At 54.6% G+C, this 26,497-nt stretch overlaps 7 protein-coding genes across 7 annotated transcripts; 2 read left to right on the top strand and 5 right to left on the bottom strand.

The window, feature by feature from the left end:
• Nucleotides 1-49: 49 nt before the first annotated feature.
• TRIREDRAFT_79677 (hexokinase) lies at nt 50-1,955 on the bottom strand (the record flags this gene model as incomplete). Its single annotated transcript, XM_006966759.1, has 3 exons — nt 50-685; nt 857-1,318; nt 1,387-1,955. The coding sequence occupies 3 exons, from the start codon at nt 1,953-1,955 to the stop codon at nt 241-243; spliced, it is 1,476 nt and encodes a 491-aa protein (XP_006966821.1). The 3' UTR covers nt 50-240.
• A 5,036-nt stretch (nt 1,956-6,991) lies between these two features.
• TRIREDRAFT_49898 (uncharacterized protein) lies at nt 6,992-8,675 on the top strand. The gene is made up of 3 exons (XM_006966850.1): nt 6,992-7,405; nt 7,479-8,042; nt 8,155-8,675. Exons 1-3 carry the CDS (start codon nt 7,226-7,228, stop codon nt 8,464-8,466), a joined length of 1,056 nt encoding a protein of 351 aa, XP_006966912.1. The 5' UTR covers nt 6,992-7,225; the 3' UTR covers nt 8,467-8,675.
• A 550-nt stretch (nt 8,676-9,225) lies between these two features.
• On the bottom strand, nt 9,226-11,416 carry TRIREDRAFT_79673 (uncharacterized protein; the record flags this gene model as incomplete). The annotated part of the gene is made up of 4 exons (XM_006966758.1): nt 9,226-9,710; nt 9,765-10,129; nt 10,230-11,145; nt 11,277-11,416. 4 exons carry the CDS (start codon nt 11,414-11,416, stop codon nt 9,593-9,595), a joined length of 1,539 nt encoding a protein of 512 aa, XP_006966820.1. The 3' UTR covers nt 9,226-9,592.
• Nucleotides 11,417-13,585: 2,169 nt separating this feature from the next.
• Nucleotides 13,586-15,649, bottom strand: TRIREDRAFT_79671 (carbohydrate esterase family 9). The gene is made up of 3 exons (XM_006966757.1): nt 15,097-15,649; nt 14,265-14,935; nt 13,586-14,145 (listed from the first exon to the last, which is right to left on the bottom strand). The coding sequence occupies exons 1-3, from the start codon at nt 15,478-15,480 to the stop codon at nt 13,887-13,889; spliced, it is 1,314 nt and encodes a 437-aa protein (XP_006966819.1). The 5' UTR covers nt 15,481-15,649; the 3' UTR covers nt 13,586-13,886.
• Nucleotides 15,650-17,504: 1,855 nt separating this feature from the next.
• TRIREDRAFT_79669 (glycoside hydrolase family 3) lies at nt 17,505-21,277 on the top strand. Its single transcript, XM_006966849.1, has 6 exons — nt 17,505-17,857; nt 18,023-18,141; nt 18,276-19,556; nt 19,616-20,844; nt 20,898-20,983; nt 21,047-21,277. The coding sequence occupies exons 1-6, from the start codon at nt 17,787-17,789 to the stop codon at nt 21,057-21,059; spliced, it is 2,799 nt and encodes a 932-aa protein (XP_006966911.1). The 5' UTR covers nt 17,505-17,786; the 3' UTR covers nt 21,060-21,277.
• Nucleotides 21,278-21,299: 22 nt separating this feature from the next.
• Nucleotides 21,300-23,265, bottom strand: TRIREDRAFT_49888 (uncharacterized protein). The gene is made up of 4 exons (XM_006966756.1): nt 22,359-23,265; nt 22,071-22,280; nt 21,630-21,950; nt 21,300-21,560 (listed from the first exon to the last, which is right to left on the bottom strand). The coding sequence occupies exons 1-4, from the start codon at nt 23,220-23,222 to the stop codon at nt 21,480-21,482; spliced, it is 1,476 nt and encodes a 491-aa protein (XP_006966818.1). The 5' UTR covers nt 23,223-23,265; the 3' UTR covers nt 21,300-21,479.
• A 475-nt stretch (nt 23,266-23,740) lies between these two features.
• Nucleotides 23,741-25,124, bottom strand: TRIREDRAFT_64377 (uncharacterized protein; the record flags this gene model as incomplete). Its single annotated transcript, XM_006966755.1, has 2 exons — nt 23,741-24,350; nt 24,421-25,124. Coding segments are annotated over 2 exons (1,314 nt in total), but the record flags the coding sequence as incomplete, so codon positions are not given.
• Nucleotides 25,125-26,497: the final 1,373 nt, after the last annotated feature.

The raw sequence follows: 26,497 nt of genomic DNA, 5'->3' as shown, positions 1-26,497 counted from the left end.
TCTTAGGGAAAAACTCAACAAAAAAAGGAAGGATAATCCCAGCATTGAAGCCAGATGGAAAGAAGCAATGCTGAAAACCCGGCGCCTCTATGCATCTCCTTCGCATAACCCCCCGTATATCCCAGTAAACATAACCCATCATCCCAGGTATCATGCCTTGCGTGCAAACGCATGTTTTTCACCGAAACGAGCACAAAATGAATGTGAGGAGTTCGTTTTTGTCATCGGCCTTGGTCCCGCTCATGAGTCCACGCATGCCAATGCTACGGCAGCTCCCGTCAACGAGCTCTCCTTTGCTGAGACTAGCTCAATGGCCTTTGGCTGGGTGGACGGGTGAGTGTCCAACAGCTCGTTGATGTACCGTTGGCAGTTCTCCAGGTAGCCCGGATAGTGCTCAATGACGCTGCCGTTGAACGCGACGGTCGTCTTCTCCATCTTGATGTCCTCCTCGACCTTGTGCCGCAGGGGAGACGACTCGGGAAGAGTCGAGAGGAACTTCTCGTCGCCCTCCAGGCGGATATCCCACAGGGCGTAGACGGCAGAGGCAATCAGTGCGCTTGAGCGCACCGAGACGAACGACGCAATCGCCTTGATGGCACCCATGTCCACAACGCTGGGGGTATGGGATGAAGGGTACTTTTCCGAGAAGCAGCTGATGGCCTCTGAGAGGTCGGCGCTGGTGTCACTGCAAAGGCAAAAGAGTTAGTCGGGCGCGCAGGCTGACGGATGAACAACGACAACTTACCCCTCAATCAAGGAGATGACTTCGGTGCCCAGCGAATATAGCCCAGTGAGCGAAGGCGGGAGAATGCCGCCCAAAAGGCCCGTCGTCTGGATCGCTTCCACCATGATTAACCGGACAATCTCGCCAAGGTACATGCCGCTAGTCATGTACTCTAGGGGCTGAAAGTCAGGTCTTGGGTGCTCCTTGAGCAGCTGGAGGTCCCACCGGGTCAGAGGCAGGATCTTGCCTCCAAACATGCCGAGCTCTGTGTTGACGATGACGTGGGAAGCTTCATCGAACCAGCCCGCCGGCCGCTCGCCGAATTTCGTCCGGCCAATGGCTGAGACGGGCAGGTAGGCGGCGATGTTGACTCCGGTGCCCAGGATGAGGCCAAATCGCGTCGATGAGTGAGAGTACGCCCGTGAAAGCAGGCAGGCGCTTGAGTCGTTCAAGATGGCCTTGAGCTCAACGTGCAAATCTCTGTTCTTGCATGCCGTCCTAACAATGTCTCCCAGATCTTGCCCGACCAGGCCAATGTCGGCCAAGAAGCCCTTGCCCATTGCCGCAAGTCTGCCACCACCAAGGGAAGTTTGCCTATTTTCTCTGTTAGCTTCAGACAGACAGACACAGAGTCGAGTCGCAGTAAACAGCGGGATGCTCACTCGATGGGAAAGCTCCATGCCAGAGCTATCGGCAGGGGGTTTTCGGCGCTGTGTGGTCTGTTGAGGGTGCTCTGAATCGTCTCGGTGATGCGTGCTGCCATCCACTCGAAAAAGGCCATTCCCTCGAGATCCTTGACGTCCTTGGTGATGCGGTAGTTTTGTATGCTCACGATCTCGGTGGCGTTTTCCGAACCGACCCCCCGTCCTCGCAGCTCGACCAAGGCCACCCGCAGCGTCGATCCTCCCACGTCTAGAGCCAAGTATTGTCCCACCTCGGAGCCCGCTGGCAGCTGGTGGCTGTATGACGGGAGCATACACTGCATATCCACGTTGAGCCCCTCCAAGATCTGCTCCTTCAACTTGGCCGAGATCTCTTGCAGGCCATTGCCGCTAATGGGGCCGACCAGCGCAGCCTCGGCATCCTTGAGGAACTGTTGAAGCGTCTTCTTTGGGACGCTGTCCTTCTTGTTTCCCGATAACCAGTAAGCCAAGATGGCCTGTATCAAGGACTTGCCCCTAAGCAAGCTCTTGACGACGGCGGCCACGAAGGCTTTCCGGAACTGTGCCATGGCTGGAGTGTATTATGGGGGATATCGCATAAGTAATATAAAGGCAGGCAAGTGATGAAAGAGGGCGAAGGATGTATGAATGTCTGAACGGGTTAGAGCGAGAGGAGGGCTGATATAAGAATGATAGTTTGGGACTCTAGGACATGAGCAGGACGTGGTTGTGTAAATAATGGTCACCAGCCAGAGTAACGAGGGTGATGGTGGAAGAAGGTTCGCGACAAGTGAAGCGCCGGAAGATGGAGGTACAAGCTGCTCTGTACCAGGAGAAGGCGACGTCGTAAGATGTTGTAGGGGTGACTTGGCAATGCAAGACAAAGCGTCCAACACGAGGTCAGGCTGGGGTCGATCGACAGGCACGACTCGAGGGGGGGCAACTGATGGATCAGTAGCAGCCAGAGCAGCGGTAGCAGCAAAAAATAGCAGCAGCAACAGCAGCAACAGCAACAACGATAGGTAGAGAGCCGTCCGTTGGGCCACCGCAAGGCAGAGATGGTGAGTGGTACAAGTAAAAAGGAACCCGAAGCGATGGAAGGGGAAATGGAACCTGCCCCCGTGCTGATGCAATCTCGGGCTACGGCCACCTCACAGCTGGCAATGGGGTGAGAAAGAAAGAGGGTCGCGAGACAAGAGAAAGAGGGTCGTATGGGGAAGAAGATGCGGCGGTCCGGCCAGGGCGAGTCGAGGATTGGGCACGGAGCAGTCCGTACGCGATGGGTGATGGGTGGTAGGTCGCCCTTGTTGTTTATGGAGAGGGTGTCGGATGGATATCAATCTGGCATGGGCTGGACGCAGTCGGAGTGCTGGCAATGCGGAGGGCCGGCGAATGGCAGCGTCCGGATGGCCACAGGACAGCAAGGTGAGCGAGCGGAAAGGTAACCAGCTGCTGTTAGTTCTGCCTTGCCCTGCGAGTCCAATGTAATGCAAGGTAAGGTAGGTAGTGTAGGTAGGCAGGTATGGTGGCAGGCCGGTCAGCAAATGTTACAGGGCATGCCGCGGGCTAGTCAGAAGGCTGGCGATCTGTGGCTGGATGGATGGAGCTCTGTCGCGTGCAGACTGCCGAGAGCTTGTTCGCCGTCGCTCGGGACCAGGACCAGGACAAGAGCCAGAATAACGTCGCACGGCACGGTGGAGCCGTCAATCGATGGCCCTCGCCGGGAGGAGAAATCCAGGCCACTGGGCAGAGGACGGTTCCGAAAGGGAATTGTACCTCACACAAGATCTGTGGCGGAGGCTAGAGACGAGAGACACGGTTCTGCAAAGGGCGAGAGAAGTAAAGGGAGGACGCTGGTGGTAATGGGGGTGGGGGGTCACATCGCGGGCTGGAACAAGCCGGCGAAGAGTAGCAAACCCATCGCTGCGCAGGCACGCGCTCACCCGCAGCGAAACGGGCACCTACTAGCAATACGAAGCAGGTGAAGAAGGCAGTGGCGCATGTACTCCATAGTTTCCCCGTCTTTGGCACCAAGACATGCCCTCAAGGGCCTCGAGGGCAGGCCGATGGCGAGATGGGCTGAGCTTTCATTCGTGAGAGGGCGCCGCTTCCAGGGGGTCGCAGGGCAACGTCGACGTCTCCAGCGAGCCAAAGGGGGCCCGGCCTAGCGGGTGGAGAGGGAGCTGGAGGGGTGTGGCGCCTCATTTGCAGGACACGAGACAGCCAGGAGAGAGAGCAGGAGAATCACAGCGATAGAGTCAGTCGGGTCGAGTTGTGTGGTGTTGTAACGTTGCGGCGGAGGCTGTTGGTAGCGTCGAGGGATCCAGTTCTTTTTTGACGGCGACTAGCGGCGGGATGGCCAGGGTTGCTAAGTCATCAATGGTGGGGACGGATCCAGCTGCCCGGGAAATTTTGCCATTGGCCGCGTCTGTTGCGCTGCAAATTGCTGGTTGCTGTGGGTTAGTAGCATACCTAAGGTACATAGGTACCTACATACTACAATTATTGGAGCTGATGTTACTTGTAATAACAATTTACCTGTCTACCTACTCCGTACCGAAAGAACCATCCTTTCGTATTCTAGCTGTGCGCATCAGTCCATCGGTATGGTTGTCCTGATGCATCCCTGCCATTTCAGATGCATCAATTACCTCTTTGGCGCTGATCAACTGCAGTGAGGCTGCGCACCATCAGGTCCCATTCTCTCTTCTTAGGTGCCTTACCTAAGGCAGGTTACCTTACCTCCAATCCGTACCTAGCGCCCCTTAAGATCGATCCATGCCAAAAGCGGACGTCTCCCCCAATCACTCCCGTCTCCAAATCGGTACGTACCTCGACCTGTCTCTTCTCCAAACTCAATCCGCCTCCAACTCGTCTTTTCCTTGCATTTCCTCCATCAAGGAGTCAACCCCCCGGCTCTGACTTCTCTGGGAGCACGCCTTTTTAAGAGAGGGTGGAACGACCACTAGTTGGCCTTGGAGGTCATCAGCTACGGTACCATCAAATTATTGCTCCAAGTTGCAATCGGCTGAGCGGTTCAGCCAGCAACGGCGGATCAGGGCTGGAGGCGTGTCTCTCCTCGTGGGACGAGCATCTCATAGCATCATATCCCGTTGGGCGGAGAACGTCAAGGTAGGCAAGGTAGGATTGTGTCTCCTCGTGCCTAGGTATGTTTGATAGTACTCCCGAGCCAATTCGGCCGGTATGCGTCCCGCAAGAGAAAGTGGTATCACTACTAGTAGTCGCATCGTCGAGCCATGCATCATAGCACAAACGCTAAACCTCAATCTCGAAACACTCGCCCCAGCTTCACGCCTTGCCTCGGCTGCAAGCGCCTTCCTATCCCGTCTCCAAGGGCCTGGCACTTCATCAATGCATGATTCTTTGTAAAGATAGAGACATGGAGATAAGAAGCCGCACTTGATAGTACTATCATGGATGCCAGATACAACCTCATCTACTAGTACATGTAGTCTAACAGACGCCCATGATTGCATCTAGACGCCTGGACATGGTGTGCGGTCCAGTAGATCGCGCGGATAAGCACATTCATAACCTTGCTCCTGCTCTATTTAGCATCTTCCGTACGGAGCAGGGTGGTATCGACGGTATGTCATGTCCGAGAGCGTACTCCTGAGCCATTCATAAGATCGTCTAACCCTCGTCGATTGAGATGCTGGATGCTCGGATGAACCATGACATTGCGAGCACAGTTGCACAAGTCCATACGCACGAGTACTATTGCAGTCTCGCATTGCACACAAAGGTCATCAGCATCCAATCGCCGATGCGCTCGTACGAGAGTTTACCGATGCTACTCGCCATTGCTTGCGTTACGAGTGCGGTACACGTTACGAACGTCAATGTTGCCTCGGTGTCTCAGCGTGTTATACATGGCCGGAGCACAATACGACGGCAAAATGGCCTGTTGACGGGGACAGCATTCTGGGCGCGACGGGTACAATGAGATGATATGAGACAATACTCGCATCACCCCGTGGAGCGGCAGCAGAAAATATTGCTAAAGCAGCAGGCGAGTCGGACGATGACCTGGAGTCACAGTCATGAATGACTGGCCAGCGTTGAAGAATTGCGACAGGCCAAGGAATGCTGTTAGGTACTGTGGCCCATTTCTCAATGGATGGATCTCTGGAACGTTGAAGCAGTCGGATGACATGATTCGTGCTGCATCGCATCGACATCATTTCGCAGACGCATTTCGAAGCGGCCCCGCTGGCTTTGATGGGTGTAAGTAACATCAATTTGATAAACCTCCCGTCGCCTCCGTCTTGCCGATGTCTGTGCTCGAACAAGGACCTCCTTAGTATGTATGTACATGCAGTACAGTACCACCGGGTCTGGAGACGTTGGACGTCGTCTGTCACGTACCACCGATCCGGCAGTGGCCACTTTTGATCAACCCTGATGGCAGATGCCAGTCCACAAGACGGGAGTGCAAATAACACGCTCCATGCCCCGGTTGCCGGGAGGAGCTCTATGGATGACGATGCTCTCACTTTTCGTGTCGTTTTACGGCTAAAAGTGGCTTCTGATTGGCTGCCCCAGCGGGAGACGGATGTCGAAACGGAGGCATCTTGGCTAGCTCCGTCCGTTTTAGACGTTCTCATTTCTAGTGCCGCAGCATTGAGACAATTCTCGCCTTTCGCTCGAGTCGAACAAAGTCGATAATCGTGATGTGATGCCGCTGTATTAGAGACAGCCAATACCTTTGGAAAGGGCTCCATCAGCATCATCAAAGCCTGCCAAACTTCTCGTTTCTATTGCATTGCATTCATTCTCATTAGTATTACCCATCAATGATGTTATTCGCTCCCCACCAGTTTCAATTCAAAGCTGCTCCAGCTTTAGCAAATTGCCGCTACGGGGGACCGTCGATGGTGGCGCGCAAGCGATGGAAGCATGCCGTGACGTTCCATCGAGCCCAGTTTTCCTTTCTTTTCTTCTCTCGTCTTCTCCATTGCCACACTCACGCTCACACTCACACTCACACTTTACTCACTCGATCCCTCCCCGAAAAGTGCCCGGCCCACTAACATTCCCAGCGCGGCTCACATGGCACCTCTGGACGGTCCTTAGTCGGCCGCTGCACCTGCGGTTCGGCAGCTGTTAGTGCGGTACATGTCCGTCACCTCTCCGACTTACACAAGAATTGACAGCTACCTGCCTGAGTACTGCAAGACACACATACACACACACACACACGCCCCCCCCCCTCGAACCTGTTCCTCCCGCCGCCTCCGTCAGGTTCCGCCTTGGAGGCGCCTGTAACTCTATCGCCTTGTCCCATGTGTCTGTAAACGCCGTCCCGGATAGGGTGCATGTAGTAGCAAGCAGCATACTGTAGCGGTTAGGTAAATCCTCAGTACCCTTTGGATGACATGACCATCTTTTTGTCTCAAGCGCTCTTCCGATTCAGGACCCTGTGGGCAAAGTTGCATGTCGCTTCCCTCGAAGGGGAGCCCCTCCTCCCCTCCTATGGAAACTGGGCTCTTTAAGCCATGGAGCCGGTTGCCTGCCCTTCTTTTCACTCTCTTGTGGAAAAAAGTTTCTCTTTCCAATTCTTTAAAGCAAATTTCCTCTCTCCTCTCTTCCCTGATAAGTGAATCATCTGGCAGAGGCATCAGCACCTTTCTTCACTCACCTAATCCTCATCCATATCGATCCATAGGTATCTTACTCATACACTCACTCACTCACCACTCGGCCTCCGACCTCCCCGGAGCTGCAATATCCCGTTATCCCTCACATACATCATTATCATCATCATCTTCTTCTTCTTCATCTCTCTCCTCCAAACGGTTAAATACCCTCCTTCACCATGAGGTTGATCATCCGTGACGATGCCGAGGGCGCCAGCACCTACGTCGCCAACTACATCATCAACCGCATCAACACCTTCCACCCCACTGCCGAGAACCCCTTCGTGCTCGGCCTGCCCACCGGCTCCAGCCCCCTAGGCGTGTACAAGATCCTGGTTGAGAAGTACAAGGCCGGCGCGGTAAGCAGAAAGCAATCAACATAGACCAAATGAGCCTGCAAGCTGTGGGTTAGCTAACAGCACATCCATCCAGGTCTCGTTTGAAAATGTCATCACCTTCAACATGGACGAGTACGTGGGCATCCCCCGCGACCACCCCGAGTCCTACCACACCTTCATGTGGAAGCACTTCTTCTCCCACGTAAACATCCACCCGTCCAACGTGCACATCCTCAACGGCAACGCGCCCAACCTGGAGGCCGAGTGCGTCGCCTACGAGGACGCCATTAAGAGGGCCGGCGGCATCGACCTGTTCCTCGCGGGCATTGGCGAGGACGGCCACATTGCCTTCAACGAGCCCGGCTCCAGCTTGGCCAGCCGCACCCGCGTCAAGACGCTGGCCTACGACACCATCCTGGCCAACTCGCGCTTCTTTGACCATGACATTAGCAAGGTGCCTCGCATGGCCCTGACCGTGGGTGTCCAGACGGTTCTCGAGGCACGAGAGGTGGTCGTCATCATCCTGGGCCAGCGCAAGTCGCTTGCTCTGCAGAAGTGCATTGAGGAGGGCGTCAACCACATGTGGACGCTGTCCAGCCTGCAGCTCCACCCTCACCCCATGATTGTGGTGGATGAGGATGCCACGCTAGAGCTCAAGGTCAAGACGGTCAAGGTAAGAGACACAAACAAACACACACACTCTCTCTCTTTGTATACATCCATATCTTATCTCGCTGCTGCATGAAGCTGACTTTTGATAATCTACGCAGTACTTCAAGAGCATCGAGAAAGTGGCCATGGACGCCGGCTTCGAGCAGATCCTGCCGTCCAAGGTCCGCACCGGCAACGGCCCCGTCCCCCAGACAAAGGTTGAGGAGGTGTCCTCGCCCACCATCCTCGCCCCCCAGCCCACCACCTCGCGCCTGCTCCGGGCCACCCCGGCGACCGAGTACCCGATCCGGTCCGTGTCCCCGGACCTGGTGCCGGACCGCATGGCCTCCCGGATCCCCGAGCCACACCTGACGGACAGGCTGACGCCGAACCCTGAGCAGCAGACTGTTCAGAACCCCATTACTGCTTAGATGGAGTGATGAAAGGGGCTGGGGGAGGTTTGGGAATTACTGGAGTTTTAGAATGGGTGTTTTGGCTCTCGCTTTTGATTATCATTCTCTCGTTTATACAACCTCGTATGGATGGACGCTGCTGCTCTGGGTTTTGATTAAAATGGGCATTGATATGATGTATATATAGGTATATATACCACAACAGAAATACAAAAAATGGTTAGCAAAACTGTTGAGCGTTTTGAAAGTGAATGTTGTCTCGTCCTCTCAATCTTTGTACTGTATGTTACGTGTCCATACTAATATCTTGGTGTCCTCGAGCGCTGACCTGTCTCGAGACATCGAGTCGTCATCGGGGCTCCCAGGGTTGGGAGTGCCTATTCCGGCACGGGCCTGACGGGATGAGACATGCACGTCATACTTGTACTCGGTACCTATGGAAGACGACATGACAAGCTGATTATTGTTTTGATGTAATGTAACCAAGATGCTGCTGCTGTCTGGCATTACCGCAAAGCCGAACCCTGGCCGGTGCCGGGTCTTGCAAAATGGAACCGCCACGGGGCTACGTTCCATTTGGCGGTGCATTGGCTGGGCTTGTGAGTTGAGGCCTGCCAATGACACAAATCATGTTATATCAACATCGCATTGGTCAAACATCTCGAAATGTTCAGAAGAAGCACACTATAACCTATATCATGAGCAAATAAAACACAGCATTCCCCCCCTCGAATAAAACACCAGCACCCGACACCGCATTTCTAAACGAATGATTTACATATTCTTTTGACCTCGACATGCCCTTGACCCCACGACTCGGACGACACAAGCCGAGGAAGAAAATCCAAAAGAAAGCAACAGCAGAAAGCCAGCAAAAATTCCCGGGTATAATATCCCTGCCATGCCCCAGTCATGCCGGTCAATGGAAAAAAAAATAGCCCACGACTAAACAAAATCCCTAAAACTCACGGGCCCCCGGGCAATAGATGGGAGGAAGAACCCGCACTATGATACAATGAAACGCTGCGGCCCGTAGGATGCGGCTTCGTGATGTCGTAAAAAAAAAGAAAATGTCACTGTGAAATCTTCGCCGTGACTGAATGCACTTCTAGTGTGTTCGAGATACGCAGCCGCGAATCGACATCTAATCGGCAGTAAAGTAGCGCTTGACCTTACGGCTGATCTGCTGAGCCTTGAATTCTGGGGGCGCAATGGTGTGGTGCACAATATGCGGCCGATATACGGCGTCGACAGGCGGCATCCTGGGCACATGTCAGTCTCGCAATTCCCATCGACGCCCTCAAAGGTCTCCTTACCAGTCGTCCACACTAAGGGGAAAGTATTCGTAGAGAGGATCTGCTTCCTCGGCCGGGCTGTTGCTGGCGTTTTGACCGTTCGCCGGGTAGGCCTTGGACAGCTGTGGGCTCTGCAGCTCAGCACTTGATCTGTTGGGACTCTTTTCGTCCTCTGACAGCGACAGAGTAATGGGGACCGCGGGATTTGGCGGTCGCGAAAATGAGTTTCTGTGAGTGGGTGGAGGAGGCTTGTTTGTAGGGTTGTCGACCGTCCAGGCCGGGACGGGGGGCAGAACTGTGGGAGAGAGAGCCATGCGCTTCGCCGGGTGCGGGCTCTGGGTGGGTTGAGGCACAGCCTGCGGTGTAGCCCATTCGTTTCCGTTCGACTGAACATGCCAGCATTAGCCTTAGCCTTGATCGGGAACATAAACCAAGCATGAAACAGCAGGCTTCTACGTCAAGACCATGCCACGAGGTCGCACTTACAGTTGGGTATCTCGGCAAGGAAGCAAGTAGACTGTCCCGCTCAGTCTTCGGAGTCGGGTTGTCGGTGCTGCTCGTGTTTCTCCTCTCCAGCTTCTTGTCGCCCGTGAGGTGGACATCCTTTCTGCTGTCAAAGTTGCGCGGACTCCGCCCTCGAACAATGACGGGGCCCGACTGGATCTCGGCAATCTTGATGACCTCCCCCGTAGTTGTCTTGCCCAGCAGATTGATCTGCACTACGTAATGCTGCTGCAGCCCCTTTCGCCGGCCGTTGTTGGCGGTGGCATGCTTAAACTGCAGCCTCTTCCACGAGACAGGCAGAGAGACCCTGTTGGCGTCAATTTCCCGCCCGGTGGTCAGGTCGAGAGTCAGGTTGGGGGGAGCCGCGGCGATCTTGCTCTCTTCGAGCTGAGGCGTTGCGCCTTTCCACGGTATGGTAATGATTTCGGCGGTCTTTCCCTCAATCGATTCCAAGCCTGTTATGGATGCCGACAGCTCCGTGATGGCGATATGGCGCCCCTGTTCGTCTATCACATTGTTCACCACCCGGGGAAGCGTGATTTGGCCCGAACACTGCCACAGATTGCGACGATAGCACGTCAACTCCAGCGGCCGGCCGGTGTTCTCTCCGCCAAACACATCCTCGGCAACGAAGAACATGCCGTACAGCTCCGCTGTCATGCTCAGGTCTGCAAAGGCTCCCGCCTCATCCACAATAGTCGCGTGCATGGTCGGGTCAGAGAAGCCCAGGAGCTTGTTGTCCAGCTCCTGGGGAGAAGCCTCGTCGTTGGCGACATCTTGATTGGTGACGGGCTCGAATGGGCGGGATGAATAGGAAAAGGGATCTTCGAAGGTGGTGACGAAGTTGTCGAATTCGTACGAGGGCGTAAAAGGTAGAGGAGCCAGCGCGCTGCCATCACTGGATGCGGTTGCCGAGGTGTTAGCGGCAGATCTGTACGTGCAAGGGGGGTGGAATGGGCTGAGGTGAGCGCGGGAAGCGGTTCGCAGCCGCGCCACGGAAAAGGCCAGCGAAACAGGCGGACGACATACAGCAGAGAATCATGAAAGCCAAGGTCGGGATCGAATGAGTCCATGGTCATGGGCTGGGGCGGGCCGTGATTCATCCCCATCGCATCGCTGGGCGCCGCAGGGACTGAAGGCATGGCCGGCATGGAGTTGAAGGCAGCCATGGCATCATCCGGCGCAGCACGTAGGCATCGAGTCGCAGACGAGGTTGCTGGAACGGGAGACGGTCGAGAGGGCGTAAGGCGAGGGAGGGAGGGAGGTGGTGAGAGACGAGATGACAACGCAGACGTCGAGGCCGCAGCCGATGCTGGGTGTGGGAGAGGCGAGGATCGAGGTCGGGGATCGCAGAGGCAGCGGCTGTGACGCCCGGCAGCAAAAGTCTGGAGAAGCAGCTGGAGAAACGCAGATGGGGAGACGATGGAGGTTCCAGGCACGGGACAGCAGCGATAGGGCCGAAGCGACGTCCGGTTCGGGGGGGCCTGGAGCCCTGCGTCTTGCTGCTACAGGGTCTGGTGCCAGGACCCGACAGTGCTAAGGTGCCTATGTAGGTAGGTACCTAGGGCGCAGTGCAGCGCACCTAGTGCAGTGCGGCGTAGAGGCGGGAGGGTGCAACCACTCTAAGCAGGCGCCGCGTCGGGTGTGTGCGTGTGTGAGTGTGTGTGAGTGTGTGTGGGAGCGAACCCGAACGCTGTCTGGTGATTTTGACTCAATGGGAAAAAGGGCTTCTTTCTACATGTAGGTAGACACCGGTTCATTTCAGAGTCCGGCCGGTCGTGCTCCAGTGGGCGCCGAGCCCTGGGGAGTGGAGGCGGGATGGCTGGAGGATGGAGGATGGAGGCTGGAGGCTTGGAGGCACGCGGACTGGCGTCGCGAGACGCTCTGCAGGCACTTTGACGCTTGAACGCTCTGGAGTCTAGAGCGCTGGGAAAGCCGGGGGAGTTGGGGTAGAAAAAAATGGACGGGCGGAAAACCCCGCCATGCGATTGATTTTGAAGTGTAAAAAAGGTCACTAGGGCCGTTGCACTGCAGCAGAAAGAGGAGACGGAGGTTGTGCTGCCTCGGAGCGCTGCTTGGTGACATGCAGCTGGAGTTTCGCTAATAACTTGGAAGGTATGTGACTTGGGAGTCTGGAGACATGCCCATGGTGTTGTTGAGGCATTCGGCTCAGCGGGAGTCCCTACCTAGTATCGGCCTGGTGTAAATGGGATTGGATGTGCAGTGCTGATAACAATCGGGGTCTTGGTAACGCAGCATTTGCAATCAACGAAACTGCTATCGAGGCTACTGAGCAGGTCGATCCATCCCATATCTCTGCGTCGTGATTTGACGCTCCCGTTATCTTGCGAGCAGCTATCAGTAGATACCTACCTTACACAAGGTACACGTGCAATATCCACTGCTATCTCGTCAACCCTGATCCCATGGCTCCTGCCTCCACGATGCTGCAGCAGCTCTATCTTCCAATCAAATCAGCCCAGATTACATATGCACTCGGTATCTACTAGGTACCTGCATGTCGAGGTGTCTGCCTTGTGTGATCAATTTCCAACCTCTTCCCTGAATAAGAACCTACAAAAGCTCACCGACAGCTCGGCGACCTGAACTCGCGACATGTGTCTCTTCTTCCTCCTCCTCTTCCTCCTCCTCTCCACCCTCCCCCCCTGCCTCGCCACTCCGACTCTGGAACCCCCTCAGCTTGTCAAAGTCCGGGGTTCTCAGCGCACTAGACCAGCAATCTGCTCCCGCGGTTGGTCGGCACTCGCTTCTTTCGCTCGCCTGGCGCCATTTTTTTACCCCATGGGCAGGCAGAATGCTTGCCAAAGGAGACGCGAGAAGCGAGTTGCACTATTATACAGCACCTTAGGTAGGTACCTTACTGTATGCTGGGCTTGGCGATGAGGATGGAAATGGTGATACGTAAGTGATTCCTCACGCATTTCTGTCATCATAGGGGGACGGAGTCGTCAGCATCGCATAACTTCCAGGCCATCCGCAGAACCTGCCAGAAATGAAGTCTTACGATGACGGATTCTGACGGCCCTGAAGCATGTCTCAGCAAGAAGCGGAAGCTGACCTGACGGGGGTTCGGCTCAGCAGCGTGCGTTCAACTTCACACAAGGGCAGCACACGGAAAAGCTCAGCAGCATTGCAAAGTATTTCCAGCCCCGACCGACGGACTGACTCCTTGAACCCTTGCAGAACAGACTGCGACTATTGCCCCGTTGGCGAGTTATTCTGCCCGGGGCCCTCCAGATGGTCTTGATCTTTACTCATTTCTAGCGGTATTGCCTTGTGTTTCTTCGCGAATTTTCTCATTTTTTCTTCTTTTGTGTGCAACGAAAAAGGTACCTAATGCGGATCTGCTAATGACGCCCAGCAATTTTCAAAGTAAATGCCCAATCTATAGAACAGAGAAGCGAAACAGAAAAGGAAACACCCGTGCCTTTTCATTTTGTTGCATGTAATGTGTGAGTGTTGTGTTTGGCGGGTGGAAAATATTACCTGCAGCAGTCAGATGCAGGTCGACTCGTTCAATCATTCCGTCGGAACCCATCCAGTCCACGAGACCCATGGCCGGTTGCGTAAGGTCAAGTAACCATTTCCGGCGTTCCCCTTCCCATCACATCGTCACCCTTACGAATCGTGAACAGCTCGGTGAACTCTGGTGCCAAACTTCCACACCTCGTCCAGGACCAGAGTGCTGGGCTGACCGGGCGTCTGTTTCTCGGACAAGATGACCAAGTCGGCGTCAGCACCGGCATCGAGCGATCCTTTGACGCCCTGGAGGCCCAGCATGGCCGCGGGCGTGGCCGTGACAGCCCTGAGGGCGTGAGGAATGCCGGTGCCTGTCCATTGCAGGAAGTTGTTGACGCACTCGAGGAGGGTGATGGAGCTAGAAGTTGGCCGTGTCAGTATCCCACTCTTACATGTACGTTGTATGTTTGTGGACATATGTCGTCTGGTCAACTGATCAAAGGGGGGGTAAAGAATGATTTGCTTAACGCAACTTACCTGCCGGCAATCGTGTCCGAGTTCTCGAGCAGCAGCTTGGAGCCCACCTTGACAATGTTGCACGTCGTGTCACCGTTGGTCCACGGGTATGCGCCGTCGGGCAGCCCGACGAGGTGCATGGCGTCGGTGACGAGGATGAAGCCGTCGGGATGCGAGTTGAAGGCAATCTTGATCGTGGTCGGATGCAGGTGGATGCCGTCGGCGATGATGCCAAAGTACGGCCGCGGCAGGCTCTCGGCGATGCCCAGGACGCCGAAGATGCCCGGGTTGCGGTGGTGCAGCGGGCGCATGGCGTTGAAGAGGTGGGTGATCATGGTGGCGCCCTGGCCGACGGCCTCGGACGCCTGCTCGTACGTGGCCTCGGAGTGGCCGACCGAGTAGGTGATGCCGCGGGCCGTGAGCTCCGGGATGAGCTTCATCATCTGGCCGCGCTCCGGCGCCGCCGTGATGTACTTGATGGGGATGCGCTCGCCCTCGGCGCGCGGCGTGAGGTTGTGCTTGCCGTAGCACGCCTCGAGGTCCTCAAACGTCTGCGCCTCGATCAGCACGTCGACGTTGTGCACGCCGTTCTTGGTCGGGCTGAGGAACGGGCCCTCGCAGTGCGCGCCGAGGGATTCGGCCCCGTCTTCGGCATCTTGCAGGTGTCCGGACGGTCCCAGGAACGGGAGGGCCTATATATAAATGATGCCGGTCAGCATTTGTGTTTGAAATGAAAATCATACATAGCATGATATAAACACAGCAGAAACATGAACAAGTATGCCCGGCCAACATCTCAACATAATTGAGATCATCTGTGCAAAGGTATACACATCAGCGCTGATGAACCCACCTTCTGGTATAGTTCCGGCCTCTGGCTAGTAATGGTGGGATTGTAGGATGTGACGCCCGTCTGGACGAGCAGCTTCTGGACCTCCTTGACCTTCTTGCCGTACTGCGACATGTCGTCGAGCAGCGTCGAGAAGTTGAAGCCAAAGGCGCCATTGAGCTGCACGTCGATGAAGCCGGGCGAGACGATGCGACCGCCGAGGTCGATGGTCTGGTCCGGCAGGACAAGGTCGTCGAAGAAGGCGGCCTGGCTGTTGACCACCTTGCCGGAGACGGAGCTGACCCAGAGGTCCTCGTGGACGAGCTTGTCGCCGCGCAGGAGGCGGCAGTTGGTGAACTTGGTCAGGCCAGGCCTTGGCCGGAAGGGAGGAGATAGAGCTATCGGCATCTTGGTGGTGTTGTCTGGCGCTCAGCTTTGAGCAGAGGATGAGTATTGTGTGAGATTCTTTTCCTCTCCTTGTTCTTCTTTCCCCCAAAAATAAAATGCTTATATTTCCTTTTTATCAAAATGCTTGTTAAAAATGTTCTTGTCTTCAAGGAGGGTGCTGCGGAAGGGAGGATGCTCTGAGAGAAGGAGGACTGCAAGTCCTGGTCCAGTGTGATGTTGGCTCCATAGCAAAACAGAAAAAAGAGCAGCTTCCACGCGCCGAGAGCTTGACCCGAGAAGTATATACGCCTTTTTTCTTTTTCCTGTTCGTTACCTTACTATGACAACGCCTTCTTACACACCACTCACACCACTTCTCACTCCGCTTGGTTCCGGCCGAGTCAAGCAAGGCATGTACATGCATACACACACATTGGACATGTAAGTAAACTTCTCCTAGGTATGAACCATGACGCCGATTTAGCGTCCGATGGTAGCAAGCGCCTAAAGAGGTAGTACATACATACCATGCCAGCTATTATGGAGCAAAAAGCCAGCAGAAACGGCAGACGTCAAAGGAACGAGACAGAAGCAGAAATCTCGTCACCTATCGCTGAAGGTCACGGTGCCATGTGCCTTCGCGGTGGAGCTTCCCGAGTGGACGGGGGGTGGGTGATCCATTACAGTAGTAGAATGCCGTGCCAGTTGCACCAAAGAGATCTGGCGAAGCCGTTATGAGAGTACTTTGGCTGTACATTTTGGCGTGGCATGACGTACCTACAGGATTGATGGCGAGGTTACCTACCTACTGTGTCGTTGTTGTCTCGAGACTGGAGCTTGGGTGGCGTCTTGTAGGGCGTGGTGCTAATAAGCGGATGGCTTGATGGGGTTGGTTCACCTTTTGTGTTCTTGTCGCTTGAGGTGTCGTTTTGCCTTTTTACCTGCCTTGACCGGGGGAATATCCTCTGGTTGGCTGCTCTGAAACGGTGCCGTCAATGGAAGCTCAGTCTATTGTGCGCTGTGGCCATCTACCTATATAAGCCTTTTGACGATTTGAAGTTGTGCGTATCAACGGCACCGTTTCTGACGCTATGATGCTTCACGACCAGGTAGGTATTCCAGACCAATGCCAGCACTATAACTGGAAATTGCCGTATGCATGATAGAGAGGTTCAATGATTGGGGACATGCGCATGTACGCCCCGGTCCTGCTGCTACCTCGTCTCGCCCAATTGATCCGCCTACTACTAGTACCTTGGTAGGTATTGAAAATGGACGTCCAAGATGTACTTACAGTATAGTCAAAACTGGTGGTGGCTGTTGAAACGGTGGCGATTGCGGTGCTCGGGCATGTAACGTTGGATCCGATACTGGCGGGATCTGGGCGGAATGCATGTAAGGTACTTTGTACCATCTCATGTCAGCAGCAGCAGCAGCCCACACCACATGCTACGGATGGAACTGAACTGATTGAATCCTGGAGGAGCCGCTGCATCTTGGCTGGACATTGATGCTGGAGGCTCGGAGCGACTCCGCCGAGGTGTCAGAGTCTGGTGCTTCTTCATGCTCATGCTTCTTCACCCGATTCTATGCGGAATCTCGAGACAGTTGCAGCTGCTTCTGTTTGCATCACACGTACTAGGTACCTAGGTACCTAGCCGTGCTGCGTGCCGCTATTCAGCGCTGCCAGAACTTCTGTTTGCCATTCATTCGATGCAATCAAGGTTCCATAGTAGAACCAAACCAATACCTTACAGTACCTGCTCAACTGCTTCACAGAGCCGATTAGCAAGCAGCCTGGTCTCCCGTAGTGTTAGCTCGTGGCCACCTAATCTTGCAGCCTGGAGGTGATACTGTAGACGGGAGCCTTGAGCCCTGGAGCCTCGACCGCAACAGGCCGGAAGGATCATGAACAGTGGATTGAAACGCCCCCGCTGCCATAATCAGCTGATTAGCCGACAATACGCCGGATAGGTTCCAACCGCGACCGACGGGCCTCGCCTGAGCGACGATGCTCGAGACATGGGCCTCCAGCTGAGACGACGGATAAGCCTCTGTGCCTGTGGTCTGGTGTAAACTGGTGCACTCGTGGCCAGAGTACGGACTGAGGATATCCGATAACAGTATAACTCAAGCCGTCGGGGAGGCTCTTCTTTCTGCTGGGCATCGTGGGGAAGAAAGAGACGCCATCGTCGCTTTATCGCCGAGCCTCGTCGTCTGAGCTGCTCCGAGGCGCTCGCCCTTTTGCGACCACCAGCGCCGCCGCGGTGCTTCTGGAACTGCCATGTTTGGGAGGTGATGACGAGCGCTGCGTCTCTTCCGTCATAATGGCCAACTCCATCGGCGGCTCCTCTGCCGACAAGTTTGACCTGGATCCGCTATGGCAGAATCTCGACTGGTATGTGCTCATCGTTTGATGCCTTTTCCATTGACCCCTCGGCCTTCACTGTGCTGCTTTTGCAGCCCTTTTATAACTCGCACTTGGAATCCGGGGTTTTTATTACATGGCGACTTAGCAACCGACGACATCATGAGCTGACACCTTCTCGTTTCCCCGATACAGGGCGATAGGGCAGATGATGCTCATGGGCTGGGATGGCACCCAAGTTACGCCTCAAATTAGGAGCCTCATTGAGGATCACCACCTCGGCTCCATCATCCTCACGGCCAAGAACCTCAAGTGTAAGTGGCCCATCTGCTTGATGCATATATCTCACATGACCGATGAGCTCCGTCCCCTCTTACATGCCTCATTGCGCACGCTTATATGGACGTCTGTTGTGGATCCGGGGCAGTCCTGCTAACTGGCCAATTAGCGGCCCATCACACTGCGTTGCTCGTCCAGGAGCTCCAGATGATCGCCAAGAACTCTGGCCATCCGCAGCCGCTTCTCATTGCCGTCGATCAGGAGAATGGCGGCGTCAACAGCCTCTTTGACGAGGACTTTGTCTGCCAGTTCCCCAGTGCCATGGCCATCGCCGCCACCGGCAGTCTTGAACTGTCGTATGAAGTCAACAAGGCGACGGCGACCGAGATCTCGGCCTGCGGTGTGAATCTCATGCTCGGCCCGGTGCTGGACGTACTAAATAATGCGCGGTATCAAGTCATTGGAGTGCGAGCCTCGGGCGACGACCCCCAGGAGGTATCGCAGTATGGACTGGCGGCCCTGAGCGGGATCCGCGATGCTGGTGTGGCCTCGTGTGGAAAGCACTTCCCTTCTTATGGAAACCTCGACTTTCTTGGCTCCAACTTGGATGTTCCCATCATTACCCAGACACTGGAGGAGCTGAGCCTCAGTGCTTTGGTACCCTTTCGGAACGCTATTGCTTCCGGCAAGCTTGATGCCATGTTCATTGGCGGCTGTGGCATCTCTAATCCCTCCATGAATGTGAGCCATGCCTGTCTATCGGACCAGGTTGTTGACGATCTCCTGCGGAACGAACTCGGCTTCAAGGGTGTTGCCATCTCGGAATGCCTGGAAATGGAGGCGCTCAGCCAAGACCTTGGTGTCCAGAACGGTGTCGTCATGGCCGTAGAGGCCGGATGTGACATTGTGCTCCTCTGTCGGGCATACGATGTTCAGTTGGAAGCCATCAAGGGCCTCAAGCTCGGCTACGAGAACGGCATCATTACAAAGGAGAGAATCTTCACCTCTCTCAAGAGAATCTTTCACCTCAAGTCGACATGCACCTCTTGGGCGAAAGCGCTGAACCCTCCGGGAATCAACCTTCTCTCGCAGATTCGCCCCTCTCACCTAGCTCTATCTCGGCGAGCCTACGACGATTCCATCACCATTGTGCGGGACAAGGAGAAGCTGCTGCCTCTTTCCCTTTCGATGCATCCCGGCGAGGAGCTGCTTCTGCTGACCCCCTTGGTCAAGCCACTGCCTGCTTCATCACTGACCAAGAGTTTGCTCGAGTCGAAGAACGATCCCTCTTTGGTCAGCACCGAGCACGATAGGTGGAATCACCAGATCCGGGAGAGAAGCGCCATCATGAGTGGCGAAGGTGTCTTTCGAGAGTTTGGGAAGACCTTGGCAAGATACCGTAACGAGAAGCTACTGCACACTAGCTACACTGCCAACGGAGTAAGACCAGGTAAGATATAGGTGGATTGATTGGAAGACAAGATGGTATATACTAAATGTGTTCTACAGTGCACGAGAACCTCATCAACAGAGCGTCGTGTATCATCATCTTCACGGCCGACGCAAACAGAAACCTGTATCAGGCCGGCTTCACCAAACATGTCGACATGATGTGCTCCATGCTTCGCAGCAGAGGGCAAAAGAAGCAGCTCATTGTAGTAGCCGTGAGCTCGCCATACGACTTTGCCATGGACAAGTCCATAGGCACTTACATCTGCACGTACGACTTCACGGAAAATGCCATGGCTGCTCTGGTCCGGGCGTTGGTCGGAGACAGCAACCCCGTCGGTACCATGCCGGGCACCCTCCGGAAGAGCAAAAAGGTCCTCAAGTCTCGACAGCATTGGCTGGTGGAGGAGTTTGACAGCAGCCGAGATAGAAAGGGGCTGAACGACCTCATCCGGGCCGTGCACAGGGCCAGTGACCAGGATTTCCGCTACTTGCAGACCGCAACCGCAGATACTTTTCTGCTTGCCAACCAAAACATCAAGGAGACCCATTTCGTTGTGCGAAACAGCAGCACGCAAGCCCTGTATGGCTTTGCCGCGACATATTTTGTCCAGAACGTGGGCATCCTCGGAGCGCTCATTGTCGACCCGACCAAACGGAACATGTCCATCGGCCGGTCCCTTCATCGCAGAGCAATCAAGAGCTTGACTCAACAGAGAGGCATCAAGAAGGTCCAGCTGGGGTCATGTTTTCCCGCTCTCTTCCTAGGAATCCCTCTCGATATCGAAGTGACGACGACCAAGGAATGGTTCAGCAACAGCGGATGGGACACGCAGTTCCCGCGGCGGCTTACCAACATGGTCATCCAGGATCTGAGTGCCTGGTATGCGCCCGAGGGCCTGTCGCAGAGCATCCAGCGGGCCAACATCAGCTTCGACTTAATCTACGGCGTAGAAAGCGGAGATACCGTGATGCACCATGTGCGAACGCACGCAAACCCGGAGGTTCTTGAGCTCTACCGAACCGCCCTAGAGGAGAGCAAGGCATGTGGCATTGTGCGAGCCAAGGACGCGGCGGGAAACCTGCTGGGGACCATTATCATCTGCAGGCCAAACAGCCCCCTGGCTCGTTACGTTCCGCCACTGGTGTCTCTCGGACAAGACATTGGCGGCCTCCTGGCCCCGATTGTGCCCCCAGCGCCTCTTTCGACGTTGGTGCTGCAGGGCCTTGCGTTGATGGGCGTTCGACAGAACAAGGGCCACAAGGCGACAAAGTCGGTGCTGAGCTGGGTATATTTTGACTCGTATCTATTGTTGTTTGTTCGAAGACTAATGTGGTGCAGGTTGTGGACGATGCGTATGAGCCGCTCGTGGCGATGGGATTTGATGTTTTGCAGGCATTCGAGGAGATAACAAACTCCCCCGAAACGTAAGTTTTCTTGATCTGGCCATGGATCGTTGATTCAGATATTGAAGCTCATTACCAATGCAGGTTTCAAACTTGACGTGTCATTGTCGCCGCCGACACTTTCAGAGGTTTGTCCTATGCCGGTGTCAGTGTCCTACGGTTGATTATGCCTCTTCGGTAGCTCTTTCTATTGCACCACTCGCGTGTTTGAAGACTGGATTTTGTGAGAAGAGTATTGAACTGCACATTAGCTCACATTTCTGCGTTGAGCCTTTGGTCTACGCTACTTGTCTTGCAACGTTTGATACCTGATGAATAGGAGGGTCATGATTCCCGTATCTGCTATTTATGATTTGATTACTGGCTGTCTAGCATGAAAAGGAAGTTGAACAATAAAGGAACCGCCGAGTCTCTCGATACATTTCTGCTGTCACGCCCTGTGATCCATCGGTCAATCTGTAGGATCTCATCCTGATTCGTCCCAAAAACCCCCCATCTTCAACACCGAAAAGTACACTCACGCAGTCTTGTCCTCCATGCCCTCCCGCAAGATTGCAACCTGCTTCTTGATCTCCACCCAAAGCGGCAACTCATCCAACTCGGGATCATCATCATCATCATCATCATCGTCATCCTCCAGCGGCTTGTTATTGCCCAGCACCTGAACCCAGTCGTCCTCGGCCAAATCCACCGTCTGGACCATGGTCTCGTCGTCCTCGCCCTCCTCGCCCTCCTCATCCCCGTCTTCTCCATCGTCGCCAGGCTGCTCCCTGCGCGCAATGGCGAGCAGCGCCGCGACAAAGGCCTCCTGCATGTACGCGAAGCTGAAGCCGTCGGTGATGTCGGCGATGGCGGCGCACAGCTTGTCGGGGAAGCTGATGGACTTGTTGTCGGCGAGCTTCTTCTGCCAGAAGCGGGCGTAGGCGACGCGCTGGGCGAAGTCGGGGTCTGGGAAGAGGTATTTCCTGTCAAAGCGAGAGGGGCGTTTCTAACACACACACACACACACATTTACGTTGTCATTATGAAAGAAAGTTCTTGGCGTATCGGAAAGGGGAAAAAAGCATGGGTTGTGAGGCTTGTCGTGTTTGATGGATTAGAAACTTACGGAAATGCCTGGATCCAAGCGGTCGAGGTGGTTGGTGCTGCCAATCATAAAGATGCCGTCGTTGCTCTTGAGGCCGTCTACTTCGTTGAGGAAGTAGCTTCGGACGTCGTCGGTGATGATGGTGTCGAGGTCTTCAAAGACGAGGTAGCAGGGGGCGAATTCTCGTGCCTTGGCAAAGACGAGAGCAATGCTCCTCTCCGGCCCCATGAACTGAGGTCTTGTGTTAGTAGGACTTGAGCTCATACAGTTCTTGAGAAGGAACAAATAGACCAAGAGTCATTTACGCACCGACTTCAGAGACCTCACATACAGCGTCGTCACCCGCTGCTTGAGATGATAGAGCATGTTCATCGTGGCCTTGATGGAAATCGTCTTTCCGTTCCCCGGCGGGCCATAGTAGATGATGCCTCGCTTCCAGGGCACCTTGAGCCTCTCATACGTGGCCCTCGACCGATAAAAGGACAAGTGGTCCTCGATGAGGGCGCTCTTCATGTCCTCGTCGAGAATGACATTGTCCCACGACGCCTTCATGGCGCTGCGGTACAGCTCCGCGCTCTTGGCCCAGTAGCCGCCGTCAAAGACCCAGATCTCGTCGTGCAGCTCGCTGGTCCAGCGGCCGGCGGCGAGGATCAGCTGCGAGGCGAGGCTCTCGTGCGCGGCGAGGAGGAAGTAGTTTGCGACCTGCGGGTACGAGCTGGAGCCGTCGCGGCCGTTGACGAGATACGCGAACAAGTCTTTGCCTTGCCACTGGACGAGGTACTTTTCGAAGAGGACGTCCTTTGCGAGGACGCCCAGGTCGCCGTCCATGCGCCGGGCTGGCGGCACGTAGACTTTCCATGACAGCGAGGAGGGGACGGGAGTGTCATGTTCATGGTCAGGGTCATGGTCATGCTCGTGCTCGTCGCTCACGGGCGTCATCTGGGCGTGGCCGTTGGCCGCGTAGGCGAGCAGATTGCATGTTGCTGCCGGGGCGATGGAGAGGGAGAGGTTGGGGTACTGCTGCCGGAGGGCTGTTGCGATGACGGCGTCGGTGTTGATGCGTCTTGCGCTGGAGTGGGAGAAGAACTGGCGGGTTGCATCGTCGTGTCTGGGGGGAGGCGGAGGAGGGTGAGGGTGAGGGTGAGGGTGGTCGTCTCTGCTGGGGAAATCCATGGTTGATTTGTATATGGAGGGAGTGATATCTGACAGAGTCTTTGTCTGCTGTAAAGAGAAGAGAAGAGAAGAGATGAAGTGATGGATAGATTGGTGGATGATGTCAGGTCGAGAGAAGAGAGGTGAGCATGGGCGACAGGGATCATTGATATATTCCCGCCAACCAGCCTCGCTGTACACGTCAACGCGTCCTCAAGGTGGTTGGGAATACGAAGCAGCGTTTGTGACGACGGCAGCGGCACGGGCGGTTCAATTCATGGGAGCCGGAGTCAATAGTTTACACAGAAGAGTGTTATTCGTGGCATAGAAGGGTCTTTCATATGTGATGCAATTACATGAGAGGTCTTGTATAGATGCATGTGCTTACATACCTACAATCGCATGCGGTGTCTCCTCCACTCATGCCACCATCACGCACATATACAGATACCCTGTAACCGACAACTTTCGTTCACACACACACACTCTCTCTCTCCTCTGTCAAATACACACTCGCAGACCAGGAATAGAGGATGAACTTATGCAAACGTCTTTCTCGCCGTCACTCTCACTCTCAAATCCCGGTTCTCCCTTGTCGACATGATACCAAGCACCGGCTTACCCTCATCCGCCACAGGAAGCGACTGCCACCCATCCACCTCAATATCAAACCGCTGCAACAGCAAGACAACAAACAGCAAGACGCATTTCTTAGCCGCGTGCCGTCCCGGACACATCGTCCCGCCGCCTCCAAACGGCCTCCAAGTGCCGCTCTGCGTCAAGCTCGGCTTCATCTCCAGGAACCGCTCGTGATCAAACGAATCCGCCGTCTCGCCAAAGACGCTCTTGTCAAAGTGCAGTTGGCGAAACGGGATCAAGAGTCTGTTGCCTCTGCGCAGGACTTTGCCTCCGATGACGGTGTCTGCGGTGATGAAGCGTACCAAGGCGGCGGAGGCGGACATGCGGATCATTTCGTTCCACATGGCGTTGAGCTGCGGGCATTGGTTGTGAATGTAGTCGAGATTGAGCTTGCCGTCTGAGTTATTGAAGGCCGGCTTTGTTTCGTTGCGGATGACTAGGATGAGAGAGGGAGTGTGCAGGATGTAGCTGAGCAGCCAAAAAGCAGCTTTGCGAGTGCTCGTGTTGAGACTATTATGGCATGTCAGTCTTGATTCTCAAGCAAGTCAAAGAGAAGAAAGGATAGACCTGGAAGACGCACACCCAGTATATCGTCATCAACATGGTTGCAATGTCGTCCTCGCCAATATTCAGAGCCCGCATCTCGTTCTCCATGGCCTTGGTAAACCAAGCCTCGCCCGACCTCTGACTCTGAGGCAGCTGGATGTACTTTTTCAACGCTCGCTGAATGACATCCCTGGACCTCTTCATCTCCCCAGCAAGCAACTCGGGGTACTGATAGAGAACCTGCCAGCTGAGCTCATCGAATTTCACAAACTCTCTTACCAGATTACCATCAATCTGGCCAAGCTCGTCCCCGAAATATGCCCTCTGACCGGCGCTTATCAAGAAATCAGAGCACCACTCCATAAGGGGGAGCACAACATCGCCATCATCCCGCTTGGTAGCATAGGAACAGCCGCTATGCAGCTTCTCCATGTTCATACGCACATCGAACCATTCTAGAAAAGTTCTCTCGAGAAAGTCCAGTCCTTTGCCAGGATACAGCTGGTGTATGTGCATCTGCCGCGCCAGCGTCGCCAACGATTTCCCTTGGGGATTTGCAAAGCCGGCCTTGTCTCTTGGTAATGGCGTGTACATTGCTTGGATGCAGGACTCGGTGTTATCGCAGGCTCGCATGACGGCTTGAACAAATTCGTTGAAGGACAGGCTTTCTGTGTTTCGGTATGCGTCGGCGACGTCTTTGGGCTTCGTGATGACATAGATCTTTGATTCGGCGAGCGTTCAGCGCAAAGAGATCGTTGGTGCTGCCAAAGTGTGCTCTATCAGAGATTTAGTATGGGAGCTGATGCTGTCAGAGATGCTTTTACCTGGCCTGACGTAACAACGAATGGGAGTTGTTGAAGAAGGCTTGTGCGTGGCCTGATAGGATTCTTGTCAGCTATCCGCGGATCCTGTGTTTCATATTTGTGATATGACCAGCTTACCCAGAACTAGATGGAAACAAAAACGCAGGTTAGCTACATTGTAGGGTTCAAATGTTTGACAGGCAGAAGACACGAGGGGAGACGAATTATGGTGAACGGCTTACATGGGATTAGATACGGCAATTCTCGAGGATCATCAGGGTATATACGGGGAAGCACGGTGAACCTCCAAAGTCTCCAGAGAAACCATGAAAGAAATAGCATGATGATGCAATCAAAGAGGTCCAACTTGTTCTGGACCCTCTCTTGGGGGGCGTCGGACATCGTGGTAAAATGACACGATGGTGTCAAGAACGGCATGATGGCTGAGGTCTGAGAGTATAATCACATAGAAGAACGGGAAACTGATTCTCAAAATGGTAGAGTAGGCCCAGGAAGGCATCATTCGGGGAAATAAGATGTCTGATGCTCGTCTTCCACCTGATATCAGCAGTCACAGACATCACCACATGTAGGTACATGATTGCAGGTATGGGTAGGGTTCCTCAGCTCCAATATAATGGTGCCGGCACCGCATACCTAGGTTTCTATCGCTTCTCGACTCTCCACTCCTCATAAGCGAAGTCAATCACAGCCTCTGGACCGGCAGCCCGCAAAGCATCTCCCCTGGCTGTGTAAGAGCCCGAGCCCATAGATCGCACGCAGGGTTAAGGTCACCGGCAGAAGCAGCCGGTCACTCGATAGAAGAGCGCCGCAACGCCACTATCACCCTCCATCACCAGCTAGAGTACCAATCAGAGACTCAGTGACAGGTAAGAGCCCTGTGGCTTGTCCCAGCTACCGGGTTCGTGGTTGTTTGCCATGTGCTGAACAAGGGACGGATGCCGTTCAAGGCGCTAGGCCGAGCAAACAAACAGGGTTGGACCCCTGCACTATCGACGACCTGCTGCAGGATTGTTTGAGCTGGTCTCTTGTTTCTTCCTCTTTGATCTTGATATAGGTTGGAGCCACAGTTGCATGTGTCAGGACACTCGCGAGCATATACCCAACCGCGCCTTGGTGAATACGACGAAAGGGGAGGTTGGCTGAGGTTGCTCGGGAACCGATTCCTTTTCTGAGATCCTGCGTAAATGGAACTAACAATAGTCCTCCTCTTTATGATAAGGGACACTGAGTGGGAGCATAAGATATGGGAACCGCCTCCCCAAAAAACCTCTTTTTCCTTCCTGA

This window comes from Trichoderma reesei (genome assembly GCF_000167675.1).
Source record: "Trichoderma reesei QM6a unplaced genomic scaffold TRIREscaffold_14, whole genome shotgun sequence".
Classification (NCBI taxonomy): domain Eukaryota; kingdom Fungi; phylum Ascomycota; class Sordariomycetes; order Hypocreales; family Hypocreaceae; genus Trichoderma; species Trichoderma reesei.
Note: the sequence above shows the minus strand (reverse complement) of the source record. Positions and strands in the feature narration are given on the sequence as shown.

Bases quoted from the DNA above. Each gene is read 5' to 3' on its own strand.
- TRIREDRAFT_49898 (XM_006966850.1), top strand. From the start codon at position 7,226: ATGAGGTTGATCATCCGTGACGATGCCGAGGGCGCCAGCACCTACGTC. The intron at 7,406-7,478 runs GTAAGCAGAAAG...ACATCCATCCAG, and splicing joins AGAAGTACAAGGCCGGCGCG to GTCTCGTTTGAAAATGTCAT. The intron at 8,043-8,154 runs GTCAAGACGGTC...TAATCTACGCAG, and splicing joins ATGCCACGCTAGAGCTCAAG to TACTTCAAGAGCATCGAGAA.
- TRIREDRAFT_79671 (XM_006966757.1), bottom strand. From the start codon at position 15,480: ATGCCGATAGCTCTATCTCCTCCCTTCCGGCCAAGGCCTGGCCTGACC. The intron at 14,936-15,096 runs GTGGGTTCATCA...ATTTATATATAG, and splicing joins GGCCGGAACTATACCAGAAG to GCCCTCCCGTTCCTGGGACC. The intron at 14,146-14,264 runs GTAAGTTGCGTT...GCCAACTTCTAG, and splicing joins TCGGACACGATTGCCGGCAG to CTCCATCACCCTCCTCGAGT.
- TRIREDRAFT_79669 (XM_006966849.1), top strand. From the start codon at position 17,787: ATGGCCAACTCCATCGGCGGCTCCTCTGCCGACAAGTTTGACCTGGAT. The intron at 17,858-18,022 runs GTATGTGCTCAT...TCCCCGATACAG, and splicing joins CTATGGCAGAATCTCGACTG to GGCGATAGGGCAGATGATGC. The intron at 18,142-18,275 runs GTAAGTGGCCCA...CTGGCCAATTAG, and splicing joins CACGGCCAAGAACCTCAAGT to CGGCCCATCACACTGCGTTG.
- TRIREDRAFT_49888 (XM_006966756.1), bottom strand. From the start codon at position 23,222: ATGGATTTCCCCAGCAGAGACGACCACCCTCACCCTCACCCTCACCCT. The intron at 21,951-22,070 runs GTAAGTTTCTAA...TGTGTGTGTTAG, and splicing joins GCTTGGATCCAGGCATTTCC to AAACGCCCCTCTCGCTTTGA. The intron at 21,561-21,629 runs GTTCAGGTGCTG...GATGATCCCGAG, and splicing joins ATTTGGCCGAGGACGACTGG to TTGGATGAGTTGCCGCTTTG.